This window comes from Dermochelys coriacea, chromosome 18 (assembly GCF_009764565.3).
Source record: "Dermochelys coriacea isolate rDerCor1 chromosome 18, rDerCor1.pri.v4, whole genome shotgun sequence".
Lineage (NCBI taxonomy): Eukaryota > Metazoa > Chordata > Testudines > Dermochelyidae > Dermochelys > Dermochelys coriacea.
Genome location: NC_050085.1, coordinates 6660210 through 6678999, shown reverse-complemented (window position 1 = coordinate 6678999; position 18790 = coordinate 6660210). Strand labels below are relative to the sequence as shown.

At 47.4% G+C, this 18790-nt stretch overlaps 1 protein-coding gene across 1 annotated transcript in view; it reads right to left on the bottom strand.

Moving 5' to 3' along the window:
* The window catches only part of LOC119845082 (protein-arginine deiminase type-1-like), a 35135-nt gene extending 16627 nt beyond the window's left edge, over positions 1-18508 (bottom strand). Inside the window, exons 1-6 of the mRNA XM_038376868.2 lie at positions 18420-18508; positions 10553-10733; positions 9186-9258; positions 6949-7010; positions 5313-5430; positions 1491-1616 (exon numbers count right to left, since the gene is read on the bottom strand). Of these exons, the coding sequence (XP_038232796.1) occupies positions 1491-1616; positions 5313-5430; positions 6949-7010; positions 9186-9258; positions 10553-10733; positions 18420-18508 (649 nt within the window). The remainder of the gene's footprint in view (positions 1-1490; positions 1617-5312; positions 5431-6948; positions 7011-9185; positions 9259-10552; positions 10734-18419) is intronic.
* Between the last annotated feature and the right edge of the window lie 282 nt (positions 18509-18790).

Below are 18790 nucleotides of genomic sequence, written 5' to 3'. Positions count from 1 at the left end.
AGGCAGTCAGGCTTGCCCGAGGCACGCTTAGAAATGCCTAATGGAACGTCAAATGCAGTTCATCGTCGGAGACGGAACAGGTGTGAGAAGCAGACCTTGCCCTCTGAAATTTCAGCAGGCTGCTTCAGACAAAGCCTTCTTCTTCTTTTTAATAACCTAACAGTCTTGTAACCTGATCTTATAAAAGGGCTAATGCAAGGGAATGCAGAGATGCTCAGAGGACAGGAAATACCTTTGAAATCGGAGGACATCAAATTGTACAGGAAAAATGAGTCAAAGGAACAGGAAAGTAAAATGACACAGATGCCTAAATTATCAGGATGATTACAAAGCCAGAGAAACCAGAAGAAGAACGATATTGACTGTTGAGAGCTGTAGAGTTATACTCCAAGTGTGTTGTCAGATCACTGGACGTCAAGAGACTGCCATGGAGGAAGGATGGTCTTGTAGCTAAGGCTCTGGAGAGATGGATTCTGTTTCTGGCTCACCCACAGGGGACATCTACACTATGCGCTAGGGGCGGGATTCCCAGTTCATGCAGAAATACTTGTGCTAGCTCTCGTCTGAGCTAGCATGCTAAAAGACAGTAGCATAGCCACGGCGGCTGGCAGGAGCTGCCCGGTGTATGTCCCTATGGGTTTGTACTCAGGCGGTGAGCTCATGCTTCTGCCCTTGCTGCTGAAGCTATGCTGCAATTTTTAGCACGCTAACTCAACGAGGGGTAGAGTGAGTCTGTCTGTGCGAGCTGGCAGTCATGCCCCTCGCTCGTAGTGTAGACATTCCCACAGACTCCTTGTCCCTGAGCAAGACAGCGGGGCCAGCGTTAAACCCCTTGCTCACACTGCTGATCAGTTATTCACACAAGGAGGGGGACTGTTGGCAGCGTAAAGCATTTCCCAGTCTGGTCCTTAATTTCTAAGCGCCTCCGTTAGGGTTGGTACTTTCCTGCTTCGTGCTGATATCGGAGACAGACGGTGGAACAAAGTCTTAAGACTTGAACTGGGGGGACATTTTTGGGCCAAAACTTTTTTCCAGCAAAAAATCCAGATTGAGCAACGCTGAAGCGTGTTGCCAATTTGTGTCAATTTTCACTGAATTGTTTCGGTCAAAAAAAAATCCACGGTTCCAGAATATGACCTTTTCAAAATTAAGCTTTTCAGTTTTCCGATTCAAAATGACTTTTCTGGTTTGAAATGTCCTTTAATTTTATTTCACAGTTTTTCAAAAGTTAGAAAATGTTCAAAAATGAAATAAACATTTTATTTGGGGTTGAATTCAACATTTCATTTGACTCAAATCTACTTTTTTATGTTTAGCAATTTTCAGCAAATCAAAACATCTGTTTTTTGTCTAGTTCTGCTTAGCCATCCTAGTTCATTTAGGCACTCAAGCAAATTCCACCTAAACTCATTAATATATGTGAGTGGCTCGATTTTTCTGGTGATGGGGCCACCCAAGCCCCTAGATAGACAGGAAGGCTAAATGCTCACCACTGGCATGGAAAACTCTCACTTTATCCACATCGGACACAGAAACATGAAGAACCAACTTGTAGTCAGCAAAGATGGCACTGGGTCCTTGGATCTTCAGGATCATAAGTGACATGTCTTGAAGATCTTGGAAAGAGAAGAGATCGGCATTAGCCCTGTTATTATTTGTATTATCATAATGTCTAGAAGCCCCAGTCACGGACCATGGTGCTAGGAGCTATACAAACACAGAACAAAGAGACGCTGCCTACCCTGCAAAGAATTCATAGTCTAAGTATGAGACAAGCGACCACAGATGGGTCAGATGGGCGGAATACAAGGAAACAATGAAACAACATTGGTCACCATGACAGGCAGTGGTCTCAGAACACCAGCAGCCCACCCGTTGTCCAGTTTTCTGTAGGCTTTCTGGCAGAGGGGAGTTTTAAGGAGGGTTTGAAGCAGGAGAATGAGTTAGTTTTGAAGATGTCTATAAGAAGCTTCTCTCAAGCGTGAGGGGACTGCCTGGGAGAAAGCATGAAGGTGCTGGTTTGAAAATTTAGCAAGTGGGTGAAGGTGGCTGGCATCATGGGCTGATCAGAGGTGGGAGTCGACCTTCTGCTATTGGATGAGAGATGGGGGGGTGGGAATATGTTGTGAGCGGCCTTGAAAGTGAAGACAAGCAGCTTCTTGCCGTGACCTGTTGAGGTCTTCAAGTTCAAGCCTTGAAACTTTGACTTTCCCAGTTTGTGTCCAGACACAAAGTTTATACTGAGCTTATACCTGGCTGTCAGATTATATGGCATGCCTGCTATGTTTTTATGTTATTGATACTAGGGCTGTCAAGCGATTAAAAAATTAATCCCGATTAATTGTGCTGTTAAACATAATAGAATACTATTTATATAAATATTTGTGGATGTTTTCCAAATTTTTGAATATATTGATTTCAATTACAACACAGAATACAAAGTGTACAGTGCTCACTTTACATTTATTTTTTATTATACAATAAAAGCTGTTTTATCTGGCACGTCACCAATCAGAAAGTTCTATAAACCAGCATTTCTGATCTTCGTTGAAAGTCCGGTTGGCGCAGGACTGGCAAGGGTTTGGGGCACGGGAGGGGGTGTGGAGTGCAGGCTCTGGGAGGGATTTTGGGTGCGGGAGGGGGCTCGGGGCAGCAGGTTGGGGCATGGGAGGGGGTTTTGGGGTGCTGGATCCAGGGGGCGCTCACTTCGGGTGGCTCCCTCCAAGTGGCGACCTCTCCCAGCTGCTCCTAGGTGGAAGCACAGCAGGTAGCTCTGTGCGCTGCCCCCGCCCTGAGCACTAGCTCCACAGCTCCCATTGGCTGGGAACTGCAGCCAATGGGAGCTGCAGGGGTGGCATCTGCAGGCGAAGGCAGAACACAGAGTCACCTACTGCACCTCTGTCTAGGAGCAGCAGGAGAGGTCGCCGCTTGCGGGGAGCTGCCCAAGGTGAGCACCCCGCCCCGGATCCGGCACTCCACACTCGCTCCCATGCCCCAACCTGCTGCCCCAAACCCCCTCCTGCACCCAAACTCCCTCCCAGAGTCTGCACTCCACACTCCCTCCCAGGCCCCAGCCCCACACCCCTGCCAGTACCCAAACTCCCTCCCTCTTAGTTAACTGGCATTTTTCACTTACCGGTAACCCCCATTCCCCCATAGCATTTTTCAATTCACTTAATACAAGTACTGTAGTACAATCTCTTTATCATGAAAGTCGAACTTACAACTGTAGAATTATGTACCAAAAAAAACTGCATTCAAAAATAAAACAATGTAAAACTTTAGAGCCTACAAGTCCACTCAGTTCTATTTCTTGTTCAGCCAATTGCTCAGACAAACAAGTTTGGTTACAATTTGCAGGAGATAATGCTGCCCGCTTCTTGTTTACAATGTCACCTGAAAGTGAGAACAGGGGAGGGGTTCTGCTCGATAACAATCCAAAGCAATGCAGACCAATGGATGTTCATTTTCATCATCTGAGTCAGATGCCACCAGCAGAAGGCTGATTTTCTTTTTTTGTTGTTTCAGGTTCTGTAGTTTCCTCCTTGGAGTGTTGCTCTTTTAAGACTTCTGAAAGCATGCTCCATGCCTCATCCCTCTCAGATTTTGGAAGGCACTTCAGATTCTTCAACCTTGGGTCAAGTGCTGTAGCTATCCTTAGAAAAATCTCACACTGGTACCTTCTTTGCGTTTTGTCAGATCTGCAGTGAAAGTGTTCTTAAAACGAACAACATGCTGCATCATAATTCGAGACTGATATAACATGAAATATCTGGCAGAATGCGGGTAAAACAGAGCAGGAGACATTCAATTCTCCCCCAAGAAGTTCAGTCACAAATTTAATTAATCATTATCTTTTTAACGAGTGTCATCAACATGGAAGCATGTCCTCTGGAATGGTGGCCAAAGCATGAAGGGGCATACAAATGTTTAGCATATCTGGCACGTAAATACCTTGCAATGTGGCTACAAGAGTGCCATGCAAACACCTATTCTCACTTTCAGATGACATTGTAAATAAGAAGCAGGCAGCATTATCGCCTAGAAATGTAAACAAACTTGTTTCTCTTTGCGATTGGCTGAACAAGAAGTAGGACTGAGTGGACTTGTAGGCTCTAAAGATTTTCATTGTTGTTTTTAAGTGCAGTTATGTAATAAAAAAATCTACATTTGTAAGTTGCGCTTTCACGATAAACATATTGCACTACAGTACTAGTATGAGGTTAATTGAAAAATACTATTTCTTTTGTTTATCATTTTTAAAGTGCAAGTTTTTGTAATAAAAATAATATAAAGTGAGCAGTGTACACTTTGTATTCTGTGTTGTAGTTGAAATAAAATATTTGAAAAGGCAGAAAAACATCCAAAATATTTAATAAATTTCAATTGATATTCTATCATTTAACAGTGCAATTAAAACTGTGATTAATCTCAATTAATTTTTTTAATCGAGATTAATTTTTTTGAGTTAATTGTGTGAGTTAACTGTGATTAATTGACAGCCCTAATTGCTACTGTTTATATAGTGCCAAAGATCTGTGTGGGGCAACAAACAGAGAAATGATAGGCCCTCGCCTTGGGTCCAAACCAGACACAACCCACCAAAGGACAGGATGGGATGTAACAGGTGAGAGGTGCATTGGGTTGGGGAGGTAATTTTGCAAAGGAAGGGAACCTGTCAATCTTCTGTCATGAAGGGGTCAAAGGTTGAAAATTGGAGCCTCTTTTGAAGCCATGAGGATACAATATTAGACTCCCGCTTCTGTTTGTCTACTCGGTTTGTTTTCCCAGCCAGGATAGCATCTAAGCGTTTGTTTACATAGGGGAAAAGTCCCCCAAAGTTAGTGCAGAATAGCCAAATAGCTGTTCCAGACGAGTTTCCTGTGTGGACACTTCCAAAGTGGATTAAGCCACACTGCGTAAAAAGCACTGTTTGTGAGGAAAAGGAGCATCTACATGGGGAGTTAATGCAGAATAGCTACTGAACTTAAATTCATACCCTCACTAGCTGTTTTTCACTCACTTCCCTGGGTAGATGAGCCCTAAGAGGGGAGGGGAGATGTGCAGAGAAAGGGGGATGGCCTCCCCACAACAAAAGATAAGTAGCCGTGGTTGGAGACATGAGTTGAGGGACTGTCCGATTCCATCACCGGGTGTCACACACTGAAACTCACTTCACCTGTGTTGGAATCGTAGTGGTAGCACATGAGAGTTGGCCCATCTAGTTCTGGCCTGGCCTGGCTCACGTTCAGACTTCCTCCTGCACCTGTCTAAAGCTTGGCCCAGAGCAGAGGTCTGTTCCCAGCGAGTACCTGCGTAGGACTGCACATACTGGTAAGCACTGTCCATATGCTCGGCGCCCAGGCTGTCCCTGTCGCAGTTCACTAGCAGCACGGCTCCCTGCCCGTCAGGGCCCCACATCCATTTCGTCTGTAGAGGAAACACAAAAGGATCTGGAACAAAAACTAACCAGGCCAGTGAGCCTGAATTCCATCTTCCTCCTCTCCCAGAATCTACCCTTCCTTTCCTCCATCCTAACAACCCTGGCAATGATCAGGGCATGGGGCCACACCTGTGATGGGGTGGTCAGGCATGTACAGCAGATGTGCTGAGTCAGCACATCTGGATAGCAGCCTCCAGCAGAAACGACAGGTCCATCTGCAACGTGCGGGGAAGGTGATTGCAGCACAAGGAGACATTCCTGAGGTCAAAGCTAGCTCAAGAAACAATAGCTGTGAAGCTACAGCAGCAGGTGGCTGCATGGACTAGCCCTGTCTGGACAGGACTCTCGGTGGCCACTCACGTATGTACCCCTGGGTGGGCAGGGTTAGCAATCAAACCTCCCAATTGCAGTGCAGACATACTCTAAGGGTTCCCCTGGCTGGCAAAAACCCAGAGCCAAGTCTACACTAGGAAAATAGAATTTAACATGTTAACAAACTAATGTGCTAAAACCCTAATGTAGACAAGGGAGTTAGTTGTAGTTTTAACCCATTGGTAAAATCTCAGCCCCATATTAAACTCACATTAAACCTACAGCTGCCGGGTCTACACTAGCATTTTAATCCAAATTAGGCCATGTCTACAGAGAGATCTTACAATGGCACAGCTGTACTGATGCGGCTGAGCTGCTGCAAGATCTCCCGCGGAGCCGCTCTGTGCCAAGGGGACAGACTCTCCCGTCAACATAATTAAATGACCCCCGCCGAGTGGCAGTAGCTATGTCGGCGGGAGAGCGTCTCCCACCAACAAAGCGCTGTCCACACCGGCGCTTCTGTCAGTGAACTTATGTCACTCACGGAGTTTCACACCTGTGAGCAACATAGGTTGTACCAACGAAAGTGCTAGTGTAGACATAACCTTAGTTAACCCAATGTTTTTTTTTCTAGTGTAGACATGGTTTGATGAAAAGAGGAAGCTACTTGCCCTCCCCTGGGAGAGTCCCTATAGGGGAGCAGCTGGGGTGAATCTATCCCTGTATTGTTCCATGAAAAAACATTCCCTGGGAACTTGGGCATCTGACTTTTTAACCTAGGCATGGAGCAAGCTGGCACTCGCAGCAGATACACAGATCCAGGACCAAAGGGATAGTTTCTTTCTTTTTGCACAGCCCAATGGAAAAAGATAGGGAGACAAATTCTTTTCTCTAATGCTACTTCTGCTCTCCTGACCCCTGACTCTGCACTGGAGTATCAGGGAGGAAAATTTTGTCCAGGGTCAATGCCATGGTTTCATAGTGGTAGGGCATGGAAAAACAATACCGGAATTAGGCTGGCTTCTTCAGAGATCCAGAAAACAGCCTGTCTCCACACACAACCTTTGTCACTGTCAGCTTCTGGTGGCTAGTGCCCTTTAGGAAAGGGAATGGAAGTGGATCCACCCAGTGTGTTTCAATGCCGATTGCTTTACCTTGCTCCTTGCTTACAAATATGAATTAAGTCTCATTACCTTGTTGGTTCCATTGCTCTTCACCATCCCGCTGCGGTCCATGTCGGCATCCAGAGAGACATCTGAAATCACAAAGGGAGAAAGAAGCCCTGGTCTCAGATGGCAGGAGAATGATCACACTCAAAGCACTGATGTCTTGGGTGCTTCCTTAATGCTATCCATCCATACCTGGACAGCACCAACTCTCTCTTCCCCACCCCCCCATCAACACACGCAACAGGGTAGGACTGTGTGAACAGGACTCCCCGGGTCTCCATTCAGAATCTGTATGTTGCAGCCTTTTCCTGCCACTTCCTATGATTTTCATCTGTCTACTCCCATCTTTGGTCCCTTGAGCAGGAAAGCACGGGTGGAAATAGTTTCATGGATGCACTGATTCTTTTACCCGTTTCTTTGATATCTGTCTTTTGTTGTTGAATGAAAATTAAATGCAGTGGAAGCAGGAAGAAATGTTTCCAGAATATGGGCATGTAAACTCCAAAATATTTGCTTGCAATAATGAAATATTTTAAAGGGGCCCTTCATAATCGAATGCTCCTTCCCCCCCCCCCGGTTTCTGATTATATGGCACCTTACTGGACTGCTACTCAATAGTAGACATTAGGTGGTTCTCTGTCTGGTAGTCCACTGAGCTGATCAAAAAAAGACAGTGGGAGAAACAAAGTGAACATCAGTCAGAGGGCATAGGAATGGAGGAGGAGGTGGCTACTTCTCTGAAAATCAAAAGGCAGGTCACAATGTAGAGTGTGGTCAATATGTTGAAAACTGTGTTAAAATGAGATGCCATCACTTTATTTGCAAGGGCCTTCCTGGTCCTGCTTGCAGGCTCAGAGGATCTGCAGGAAAGCTTGAAACCTGGTCTTTCAGCAGTCAGTCTGCGGAGAACCACCCTGAAGTACAGTGGGGTGAGTTGTGCCTCTTTGTTTTAGGGAGCAGCCTGCTTTGTCTAACTCTGGTTTGGGGTTCTTGTGTGTTAGGGTTCTGAATGCTAAGATATAAAGTAGTGTTACATGGCAACCTTCCAGCAAGAGAGTGCTGTGTTTATCTAACTTCTCTGTGTGTGTGTGTGTGCTGTGAACATTACATGGAGAAGCTGAATCACTTTGTGTGCCCTGGTAGAATTGGAGACTAAGGGAGTGTCCATACATGCCGAGAGTTTGAGCTCAGGGCAAACATTTGGTTGAGAAGCCAGTGTCCATCACCCTACTTCGTAGAGTGTACAGTAGAAACTCAGGGTTACGAACACCTCAGGAATGAGGTTGTTCGTAACTCTGAAATGTTCATAATTCTGAACAAAACATTGGGGCTATTCTTTCAAAAATTTTCAACTGAACATTGACTTAATTCAGCTTTAAAACTTTATTATGCAGAAGAAAAATGATGTTTCCCCTTTTTTTTAGTAGTTTAGGTTTAACACAGCACTGTACTGTATCTTTTTTTTTTTTGTCTCTGCTGCTGCCTGATTGTGTACTTCCAGGTGGTTGACTGGTCATTTTGCTACTCTGGTGTTCGTAACTCTGAGGTTCTGCTGTATCTGTCTTTTTTGAAAATCCCGCACCCAGTTTCCTTGTCACCCTTGCTAGCCAGCCAGATAGTTGTATTGTTCATGATAAAGGGGTGCAGAACACCAGGTGGGTAGGGCCATGACACAGCAGATGGATTTGCTGGGGTGGGCAAGATTAACACGCTAACATTCTATTTCTTGCATTCATCCACTTAATTATAAGCTGTTCAAAGGGAAGAGAGAAACGTACAAACCTCCCTGCATTAATATATATATGGTGAGGGTGTGGGTGTATAATATGTTTATATCAGTGGATTTCAACCTTTTTTCATTTGCAGACCCCAATAAAATATTGAATGGATGTGCAGACCCCTTTGGAAATCTTCGACTTAGTCTGCGGACCCCCAGTGGTCTGTGGACCACAGGTTGAAAACCACTGGTTTCTATTATATACACTGCATATATATTAAATATACACATAGACACAAACATTTTATTTATTTGAAAGGAATGTTTGTACATATTATATTTAATATATACACATACATATATCTTATATATTTAATGAAGGGAGGCTTATCCATTTCTCTCTTCCCTTTGAATAGCTTATAATGAAGTGGATGGAAAAATAGAAAATGTTACAGTATTTATACACGCACACAAACTAATTCCCATTTGCTGAATAGGTTGCCTGTCTCAAGGGTATTTAGCCAATTGTTTTTACAATACTTACTGATGCAGGTGAGGTACAACCAAGCCCCCTCTATAGGTGCATTCTCTTTCTGTCCATAGTATGAAATCCTAACCTGTGAAGACATTGCCTGGTCACGACCAATTCCAGCAAATGTCCATATCACGCCATGCTCCCGTTGTCGAATGTGATCTCTTCATTGCCCTCAGAGAGGTGTGATGCCCGATATCTGCTGAAGTTGGGTGATGGGGGTATGGAAACCACCCTCAATAAATCAACTGTAGGACCATCCTGCATGCTCATGGCAGTTGATGATTCAGTGGGGAGACATTCATTCAAATAAAAAGCCAACTGTCCAATGGGCCTCATTCACGCTAAGGGAAGTTGGGAAAGGTCTTGGCAATGGATTTATACCCTCGGGTAATTTACCGATGGAACAGTGAGTGGGGAAGCCCATTCCATGGAATCCTCTGTGTCGTTTCTGGGCTCATGGCTCATGTGTACTCAGCTCACGGCAGCGAGCCTCCCAGCCCTGGTTAACAAACTGAGGCTAGCAGGGCTTGCGTTCGCTTTCTAAACATAGCTGTGTGTTCAGTGCTTTTAAATTGTGGCTTGGCCTGGAGCTTGTGTTCTGAGGTCCACTGCTATTTTTAGAGACTCTGTCGACCCGGGCTGGGAGGCTCTCTGCCCCAGGCTATGCAGACCAACGGTGCGCAAACTTTTCCAGTCACACACACACACCCCTTGCCATTCACAGAATTTGTCACCATCCCCTTCCCCCCCTTACGTGTAATCTGAAGTAATCCCTTACTTCTGCGCTGCTTTTGGCGGCGACGCTGCCTTCAGAGCTGCACGGCCAGAGAGCAGTGGCTGTTGGAGTGGGCATTCATGGGACCCGCGGGATCCCAGTTTCTTTTCGCCCTCCCCCCGAACCTCTTGAGCACTGCCAAGAGGGCGCCCCCCCAGTTTGCGCACCACTCATCTAGACAATGCCTATGCGCAGTTAATCTCCACTGGGGGTACCATTGCCACAAATGCATTGCACGAGCCAGATGAAAGAAGGGTTTTCCCTTCTCTTGCACCAGCTCCTGAGCGTCTACTAGCAGACTTTTCAGTCATTGAATTTCCAGCACGTTAACCCTTCCTCTCTCCATTATTTGGGCAACCTCTCTCCCCTTCACATGTATCCTTACTCACTTCTATGTCTTTTTGTGGCTGTTAATGAGAGATTTAACTGGGAATCTATTCTTTAGACGTTGGGTGATCGCTGTGCTTCTGACATACAAGCACTCTGCAACTGTGCCGCATCCCGTAGTTAAAATATCCCCTTTCCTCTGATTCTGTAAAGATTGACCCCATGTTTCCAGGAGTGATCATGTGATTCTTTCAAAGCCCAGCAATCCACGCACCTTGCTATCATTGACAGTACTGCTTGGGATGTCCATGGACACTATGACCTCCACCTGAGAATTGAGGGTCCATCTTGATGCACCAGCAGGTTTCTTCACAGCACTAGGGTTGTAGACAACATAAACCCTCACTCCAGAGGTGCCACGGGCATCAAATGACGTGGCACCACTTGGGATGGATCTGGGACAGAAAAGAGCGCTTGGTTACTGTATCATAGAGAATCATAGGTTTCAGAGTAGCAGCCGTGTTAGTCTGTATTCGCAAAAAGAAAAGGAGTACTTGTGGCACCTTAGAGACTAACAAATTTATTAGAGCATAAGCTTTCGTGAGCTACAGCTCACTTCATCGGATGCATTTGGTGGAAAAAACAGAGGAGAGATTTATATACACACACACAGAGAACATGAAACAATGGGTTTACAGTGTGTATGATAAACCCATTGTTTCATGTTCTCTGTGTGTGTGTATATAAATCTCTCCTCTGTTTTTTCCACCAAATGCATCCGATGAAGTGAGCTGTAGCTCACGAAAGCTTATGCTCTAATAAATTTGTTAGTCTCTAAGGTGCCACAAGTACTCCTTTTCTTTTTATAGAGAATCATAGAATCAAAGAATCATAGAATATTAGGGTTGGAAGAGACCTTAGGAGGTCATCTAGTCCAATCCCCTGCTCAAAGCAGGACCAATCCCCAACTAAATCATACCAGCCAGGGCTTTGTCAAGGCAGGCCTTAAAAACCTCTAAAGATGGAGATTCCACCACCTCCCTAGGGAACCCATTCCAGTGCTTCACCACCCTCCTAGTGAAATAGAGTTTCCTAATATCCAATCTAGACCTTCCCCACTGCAACTTGAGACCATTACTCCTCGTTCTGTCATCTGCCACCCCTGAGAACAGCCGAGCTTCATCCTCTTTGGAATCCCCCTTCAGGTAGTTGAAGGCTGCTATCAAATCCTCCCTCATTCTTCTCTTCTGCAGACTAAATAACCCCAGTTCCCTCAGCCTCTCCTCGTAAGTCATGTGCCCCAGCCCCCTAATCATTTTTGTTGCCCTCCGCTGGACTCTCTCCAGTTTGTCCACATCCCTTCTGTAGTGGGGGCCCAAAACTGGTCTCAGTACTCCAGGTGTGGCCTCACCAGTGCCGAATAGAGGGAAATAATTACTTTCCTTGATCTGCTGGCAATGCTCCTACTAATGCAGCCCAATATGCCATTAGCCTTCTTGTCAGCAAGGGCACACTCTGGCTCATATCCAGTTTCTTGTCCACTGTAATCCCCAGGTCCCTCAGAGTTGTCCCTCTCACTGTTTATGTATACGCATAAAAGCACTAACTAAAGATCCCCATAGGTTTCAGAGTAGCAGCTGTGTTAGTCTGTATTCGCAAAAAGAAAAGGAGGACTTGTGGCACCTTCGAGACTAACAAATTTATTTGAGCATAAGTTTTCGTGAGCTACAGCTTACTTCATCGGATGCATTCAATCTCCTCACTGTATTTTCCACTGAATGTATCTGATGAAGTGAGCTGTAGCTCACGAAAGCTTATGTCTAATAAATTTGTTAGTCTCTAAGGTGCCACAAGTACTCCTTTCCTTTCCCAAGGTTAGAGAAAGTGTGAAAAGTTACAGAGTAGCAAATGGGGATGACCCGGGATGTCATTCATTTAATTGCATTCAACAGCACCAGTGAGGAAGGGAGGGCCTGGGAGATGCATTTAAAAACATCTAAACATTTTGAAAAAGTTTCACGATTTTTGGGGGGGAGGGGGAAGAAAAAAGGAAAAATAGTTCCATTTTGGAGCCTACAACACAGAAACAACGTAGAACGTACCAAATTGTTCATGACAGCTTTTCAGTTTTTCTGCTAGCTCTACATTTTGTGCCATTACATCAGCTGATGTAAATGATCATAGCTCCTTTACAGTCATGAGGATCTGGCATGTTATGTACTCAGAGCTGTATCCTTATAGCGGGGTGGCCAACCTGTGGCTCCGGACCCACATGCGGCTCTTCAGGAGTTAATATGCGGCTCCTTGTCTAGGCACTGACTCCAGGGCTGGAGCTACAGGCTCCAACTTTCCAATGTGCCGGGGGGGGTGCTCACTGCTCAACCCCTGGCTCTGCCTTGGGCCCTCCCCCACTCCACCTCTTCTCGTCCCCTCCCCTTAGCCTGCCATGCCCTCACTCCCCCCCCCCCAGCATCCTGCACACCACGAAACAGCTGATCAGTGTGGGGAGGGAGGGGGAAGCATTGATTGACGGGGCTGCCGGTGGGTGGGAGGCGCTGGGAGCGGGGGGAGCTGATGCGGGGGCTGCTGACGTATTCCTGTGGCTCTTTGGCCATGTACATTGGTAAATTCTGGCTCCTTCTCAGCCTCAGGTTGGCCACCCCTGCCTTATAGGTTTGGGGGCAGATGATTTACTGAAACTAACAAATCATTTCATAATTTCTTGGAGGAGTTGGGGAAAACTCGATTATCTTTGGATACGCGGTTGATTTGTATGAGTAGAGTTGGACCAAATTCCCTTCAAATTAAGATGTAGGATGAGATGACCCATGTAGAGGAGAGAAAGAGAGATCCTGGAGCCCTGGACCTGGTGCAAGACCTGAGGTCTAGACCAGAGGCTCTGCACCAAAGTGAGGCCATGTGTTCAAATAGATGCTCAAAAATTCACTGTCCAGTACATGACCTTGGCAAAAGTATTGCTACTGTTGCTAAAACACAGGCACTCCTGAGAAGCAAGAGATACTGGGTATGTGTCTGATTAGCCCAAGGATCTCCTGACCTAGCACCAGATAAGAGGGTTTGACAGAAGTGATGAATAGGGATGTTTTGCCCCAGACACGTGGAGCCAGGGACAAGGGGACCAAACAAACCGATGTCATAAAACCTGTAAGGTGGTATGTAAATTGTTTGTCTCAACCTATAAATGTGAGGGTACCTCGCCTTAACCCTGTGTGCAGCCTAGGGGACAGCAAAAAATTCTGCTGCTGAGCTGCTCCTTGCCACAGGACACTCGTGTTAGCCAGGGTGCTGGGATGGTAAACCTGGCCAAGAGCCTTTGTCACTGAACCATGCCACTGGTCGTTCTTTCTGGGTAGTACTATCGAGGCCTGCTGAACCACTGAACTGCACAGGGCTGGGACAGCATCTGGAGAGCGCACACACACACCTAACTGACAACAGCCACTTGGAAGCAAAGTCTGAAGAACCCACTGGTGTTGCTGATGTTGCAGTCACACTGACCCCTAAGTAGCAAATGTAGCCATGATCTCCATCACTGACCATTTTAAAATCAAGGTTGGATGGTTTTCTAAATGATCTGCTCTAGGAAAAATTTTGGGGCAGTTCTCTGGCCTTGTGTTATCCAGGAGGGCAGACTAGATGATCACAATGGTCCTTTCTGGCCTTGGAATCTACGAGTGACATCAGCTCTCACAGAACACAACTCTCACCTTGGTTCAATTTAAAGAGTCCAACCGGTCCCCTGACTCTCTCTGCTGCTCTGGTGGCTGCACAAGGATCAGGGAAAGAATTTCTGCCCCTCCCCACAAGCACATGAGCAACCTAGAGCCCCCCACCCCACTCTAGGCCCTTGCTTAGAGGGGATGCCAGGCTGGGAGGGGGTGGATGAGGAGTTATATTCATATTGTCCAGTGCTACAAGAATTTTGGGCTGCCGCACAGCCTATAGACAGCTGTGGAGAGGCTGCTGTAAGGTAGAGCAGTCCCAGGGCTGCTCTAATTTATACCAAAGGCTATTTTGACCCCTGCATCAGCACTGAATTCAGGCAGCACAAATCTTTGTCCCTGGACTGCATTTTCTATGCAGTGTCTTTCAGGAGATGCAGCCCAGAGCCTGCCCCTTTGTTCAATAGAGAGGACCCTGTTCCTGAGACCAGCCTGGTTTGATTTTTGTTTATAACCAATGGCTCCCCAGCATTTCCCTCAAATCAGAATGCTGCATAGAAGCAAAATCTCTGTTCCGCCGGGAGCGGGGAGGCTATGAAAGGCAGTTTAACAGACAGGTTGACCCACTCATCACTGGGATTCACCAGCTCAGCCACAGACTGTACCATGCTTCTGCAAGCGGGGACCACTCTGAGAGGGAGGAAATACCTTGGCCTCGGGTGCGTCTCCCAGGCTCTGGCCCAGCGCGGGGGCTGGATGGATTTGCACCACCCCAAAGGAAGCCGCTGCTACATACAGAGTGTGCTCCTCTCTGCGGCTAGTACAGCGGGAGCTGGGCCATGACCCTACAGCCTCTTCCCTCTTCTGGCATGGCTGGTGTCCACACAGACACTAGTGGGGAGGGCAAGGGCCATAACTGGGCATCCCTGTTTGAGGTCTGGCGGGGGGGAGAGGCTCCGTACACCTTCCCCTCCTTGTGGACCCGGGCTGGGCTAGGGTGACCCGATGTCCCAGGTCTTATAGGAACAGTCCTGATTATTTGGGGCTTTGTCTTATACAGGCGCCTATTTCCCTCCACCTGCCCCCCCCCCGTCTCAATTTTTTCACACTTGCTTTCTGGTCCCTCTAGCTGGGGCCGTCAGAAATGTTCGCCAGGTCACTTCCAGTCGGCTCCTTAATTCTGAATCCGAATGGCCTGCATGAGATTTAAATACACCCGCTCCAATGGAAATTTGCTTTTGCGGCATGTGACTTGATCCACCCAGAGCTCCATAACCGCTGCGAACGGGGATCATTGACACCTTCCTCCACAAAAAGAAAAGGAGGACTTGTGGCATCTTAGAGACTAACAAATTTATTTGAGCATAAGCTTTCGTGAGCTACAGCTCACTTCATCGGATGCATTCAGGGGAAAATACAGTGGGGAGATTTTTATACACAGAGAACATGAAACAATGGGTGTTACCATACACACTGTAACCAGAGTGATCACTTAAGGTGAGCAATTATCAGCAGGAGAGCGGGGGGGGGGGGGGGGAAGAGGGGACGGGGGGGGGGAACCTTTTGTAGTGATAATCAAGGTGGGCCATTTCCAGCAGTTGACAAGAACATCTGAGGAACAGTGGGGGGGGCGGGGGGGAGAGGATAAACAAGACTCCTTTGCTCACTTCAATCCAGGGCTTGTCTGCACAGGGAAGTTGTGTTGTTTTCACCTCACACGTGACTTTAAACCCATGTGATTAAACCCCCTTTTCTTTAGGTTTGATTTAATTGGATTCAGAACAGAGTTAAGTGAACTTAGCAAATTTCCAATGGTATTGGAAATTCCCACCTTTCACCTGGCTCCAGCAATCAGCCTAGCTGAGAAGAAGCAGTAGGAAGATGTGGTTAGAACCCAGGTTGGCCTCACCTGCTCTTGCCTTTAAGACAGGCGTGGGCTGCGTCCAGCCCATCAGACCTTTTAATGTGGCCCTCAAGCTCCTGCTGGGTAGCAGAGTCGGGGACTTGCCTCACTCCATGTGTGCTGTGGCTCCACGCAGCTCCCGGAAGCAGTGGCATGTCCCCTCTCCAGCTCCTACGCGTAGGGGCAGCCATGGGGCTCTGCGCACTGCCCCTGCCCCAAGCGCTGGCTCTGCAACTCTGATTGGCCTGGAACTGTGGCCAATGGGAGCTGCAGGGGTGGCACCTATGGCCGGGGCAGCACACAGAGCTGCCTAGCTGGTGCCACTCCTCCGTGTAGGAGCTGGAGGGGGTATATGTTGCTGCTTCCAGGAGCTGCTTGAGGTAAGTGCCACCCTAAGCCTGCACCCCTTACCTCCTCCCACTCCCCAAGCAACATACCTTGCCCCATCCCTGATCCCCCTCCTGTCCTCCAAACCCCTCGGTCCCAGCCCAGAGCACCCTCCTGCAACCCTAATCCCCAGCCCCACCCCAGAGCCCGCACCCCCAGCTGGAGCCCGCACCCCAACCCGCTGCCCCAGTCCGGAGCCCCCTCCTGCAGCCTGAACTCTTCATTTGTGGCCCCACCCTGGAACCCGCACCCCCACCCCAGAGCCCAGACCCCCTCCTACATCCCAACCCTCTGCCTCAGCCTGGAACTCCCTCCCATACTTCAAACCCCTCTGCTCCACCCCCAGCCCGCAGCCCCCTCCTGCACCCAAACCCCTCATCCCTGGCCCCACCCCAGAGCCCACACCCTCAGCCAGAGCCCTCACCCCCTCCTGCACCCCAACCCCCAATTTCGTGAATATTCATGGCCTGCCATACATTCCATATGCAGCTGTAGCCTTCAGGCCAAAAAGTTTGCCCACCCCTGCTTTAAGAGGTGATTCTCAGACCAGTATGTTGCTCATGTTCCCTTAGTCATATGTTCTCAGTGTAAATAATCCTGACTGGTTTACATTAGGTAGTAACCATGACAATGACTCAAGGGAATGGGGAAAGGAAGGAGGACGGTGACTCCCTGGTAACACGGGGAACCACGTCCACCACTGGATGGGTCCGAGTTGTTCTATTATTATTTTTTTAATTCCGTCCCGAAGTCTGAGGCCATGCCTGCCAAAGGACGTGGCTGGAGATGGAAGAGAGGAATCGAGGCTTGGAGCCAGACGTGCGTGTGTTCTCCTGGTTTTATTGTACATGCTTGGGGGAGAAGGAAGTCTATTGACTCAGGCCTAAATCCTCAAACACAGCGAGGTGCCTAACCCCTGCTGATTTCAATGGATCTGGGCCGCAGCGCCTGTCAGGCAGCAGGACCGAACAGTGCCGTGACTGTGAAAGGCAGAATAGGGCTGCTAGTGAGGGTGGAAGGTCCTAGCCAGCCAGGGCTTGGCACCCCACCCAGGCTTGATCTTCATAGCCAAAAACTATCGTTAACCCTTAACTTCCACGCTTACCCCCAACCCTGCAGCACCTGCAGTCAAATTCTCACCCCCACAACCTGGGCTCCTGCACCACCATTGCTCTTGTGTAGCAATAAGGCAACAACAGGTCAATGTTGACCTTTAAATGACGACCATTGTGTTACTTAGACGGCAAGTACTTTTGTTCTGTGGTTGTACAGCGCCTAGCGCAGTGGGTTCTGGTCCCAGTCTGGGGCTCCAGTCATAGAAATGCTTTTAATAATCATGTGTAGAACAACATCTAGCAAAATAGGTTCCCAGCGTGGTTTGCCTGTAGGCACTATATCCGTTCAAATGTCATTAAATCATAATAATGGAACAGCATTCGCAAATACAGCCTCAGTTCTGTACAATAAAGTAACTCTTGGTCTTTGCACAGGAAAAATCTTCTTTTCCTTAGGTTACCCCTTAAAACTTTCTCTGGTATATTCATGTATTTTTATGCGCTTAGAAGAATGCATATTTATTCTTTCATCCAGTTTAATTCTTTACAAGTTACTCACCCAGCAAGGTTGCTGCCGAGCACTCTGATGGCCAAAAATAGCATCCATTTAGCAGGGGTGTGCACTGGCTTTAGTATCTGCAGTTGTCTCAGCTGTCTGTGTTTGAATCTATGGATTTCAGAACTGTTGTAATACCTCACGTAGCCATTTAGGGAACACGGTGATGCAAGGCCGTGGTCTCCTTCCAGCAGTGGAAATGACGCAAGGAGACCAAGGGAAAATTTCCAAAAGTGCCTAAGTCCCATTTTCAAAAGTGACCTAGTCACTTCCCTTGAGTTTCAGTAAGTGTCTGATTCCCTTTTGAAAATGGGAGCATTTCACCCCAGATCTCTCATTATGCTAAAGCTTCATAGGAAGTTGGGATGGAGGGCCAAAGACGGGATCCAAATTTCACCAAGGGAGTTTAGATCCAAGTTTTTCATTGGCGCTCATCTGTAAAATAAACATGAAATACTAGAGGCTGCTCCCCACCCTACGGCCTTGGACAGTCGAAACGGATTAGAGAAAGTGACAAAGATCAGCAAATCTCCCAGTATTAAAAATGAATATCTTACCCATAGATGTCTATAGAGACCTCTGTGCCCACCACACAGACGGCGTAGCTGGGACTCTCGGTGGACACCCGGACTCTCCGCTGCGTCATGGTTGGCCTTGGACCATAAACGTGTGCGAAGTGAGTGGCTGTGCTCCTGTGCTGTTCTGTTTTTACAGGCAAACCAGCATGACTGGATTACAAGGCATGGAAAATTTGTTCCACCCTCCTCCCTTCCCTATCTGAACTGACTAGCTGGAGGCACAGTCCCTTCCCCCTCCAAGGTCTTTATCTACTTCTGTTTTGGCTTTATATTAGGGGGTGAGGGAAGAATGGGCAGGAGCTGTGTTGACCCAAGCCCCAGTTGGAGTTTGTCACTTCCAAGCACTGACT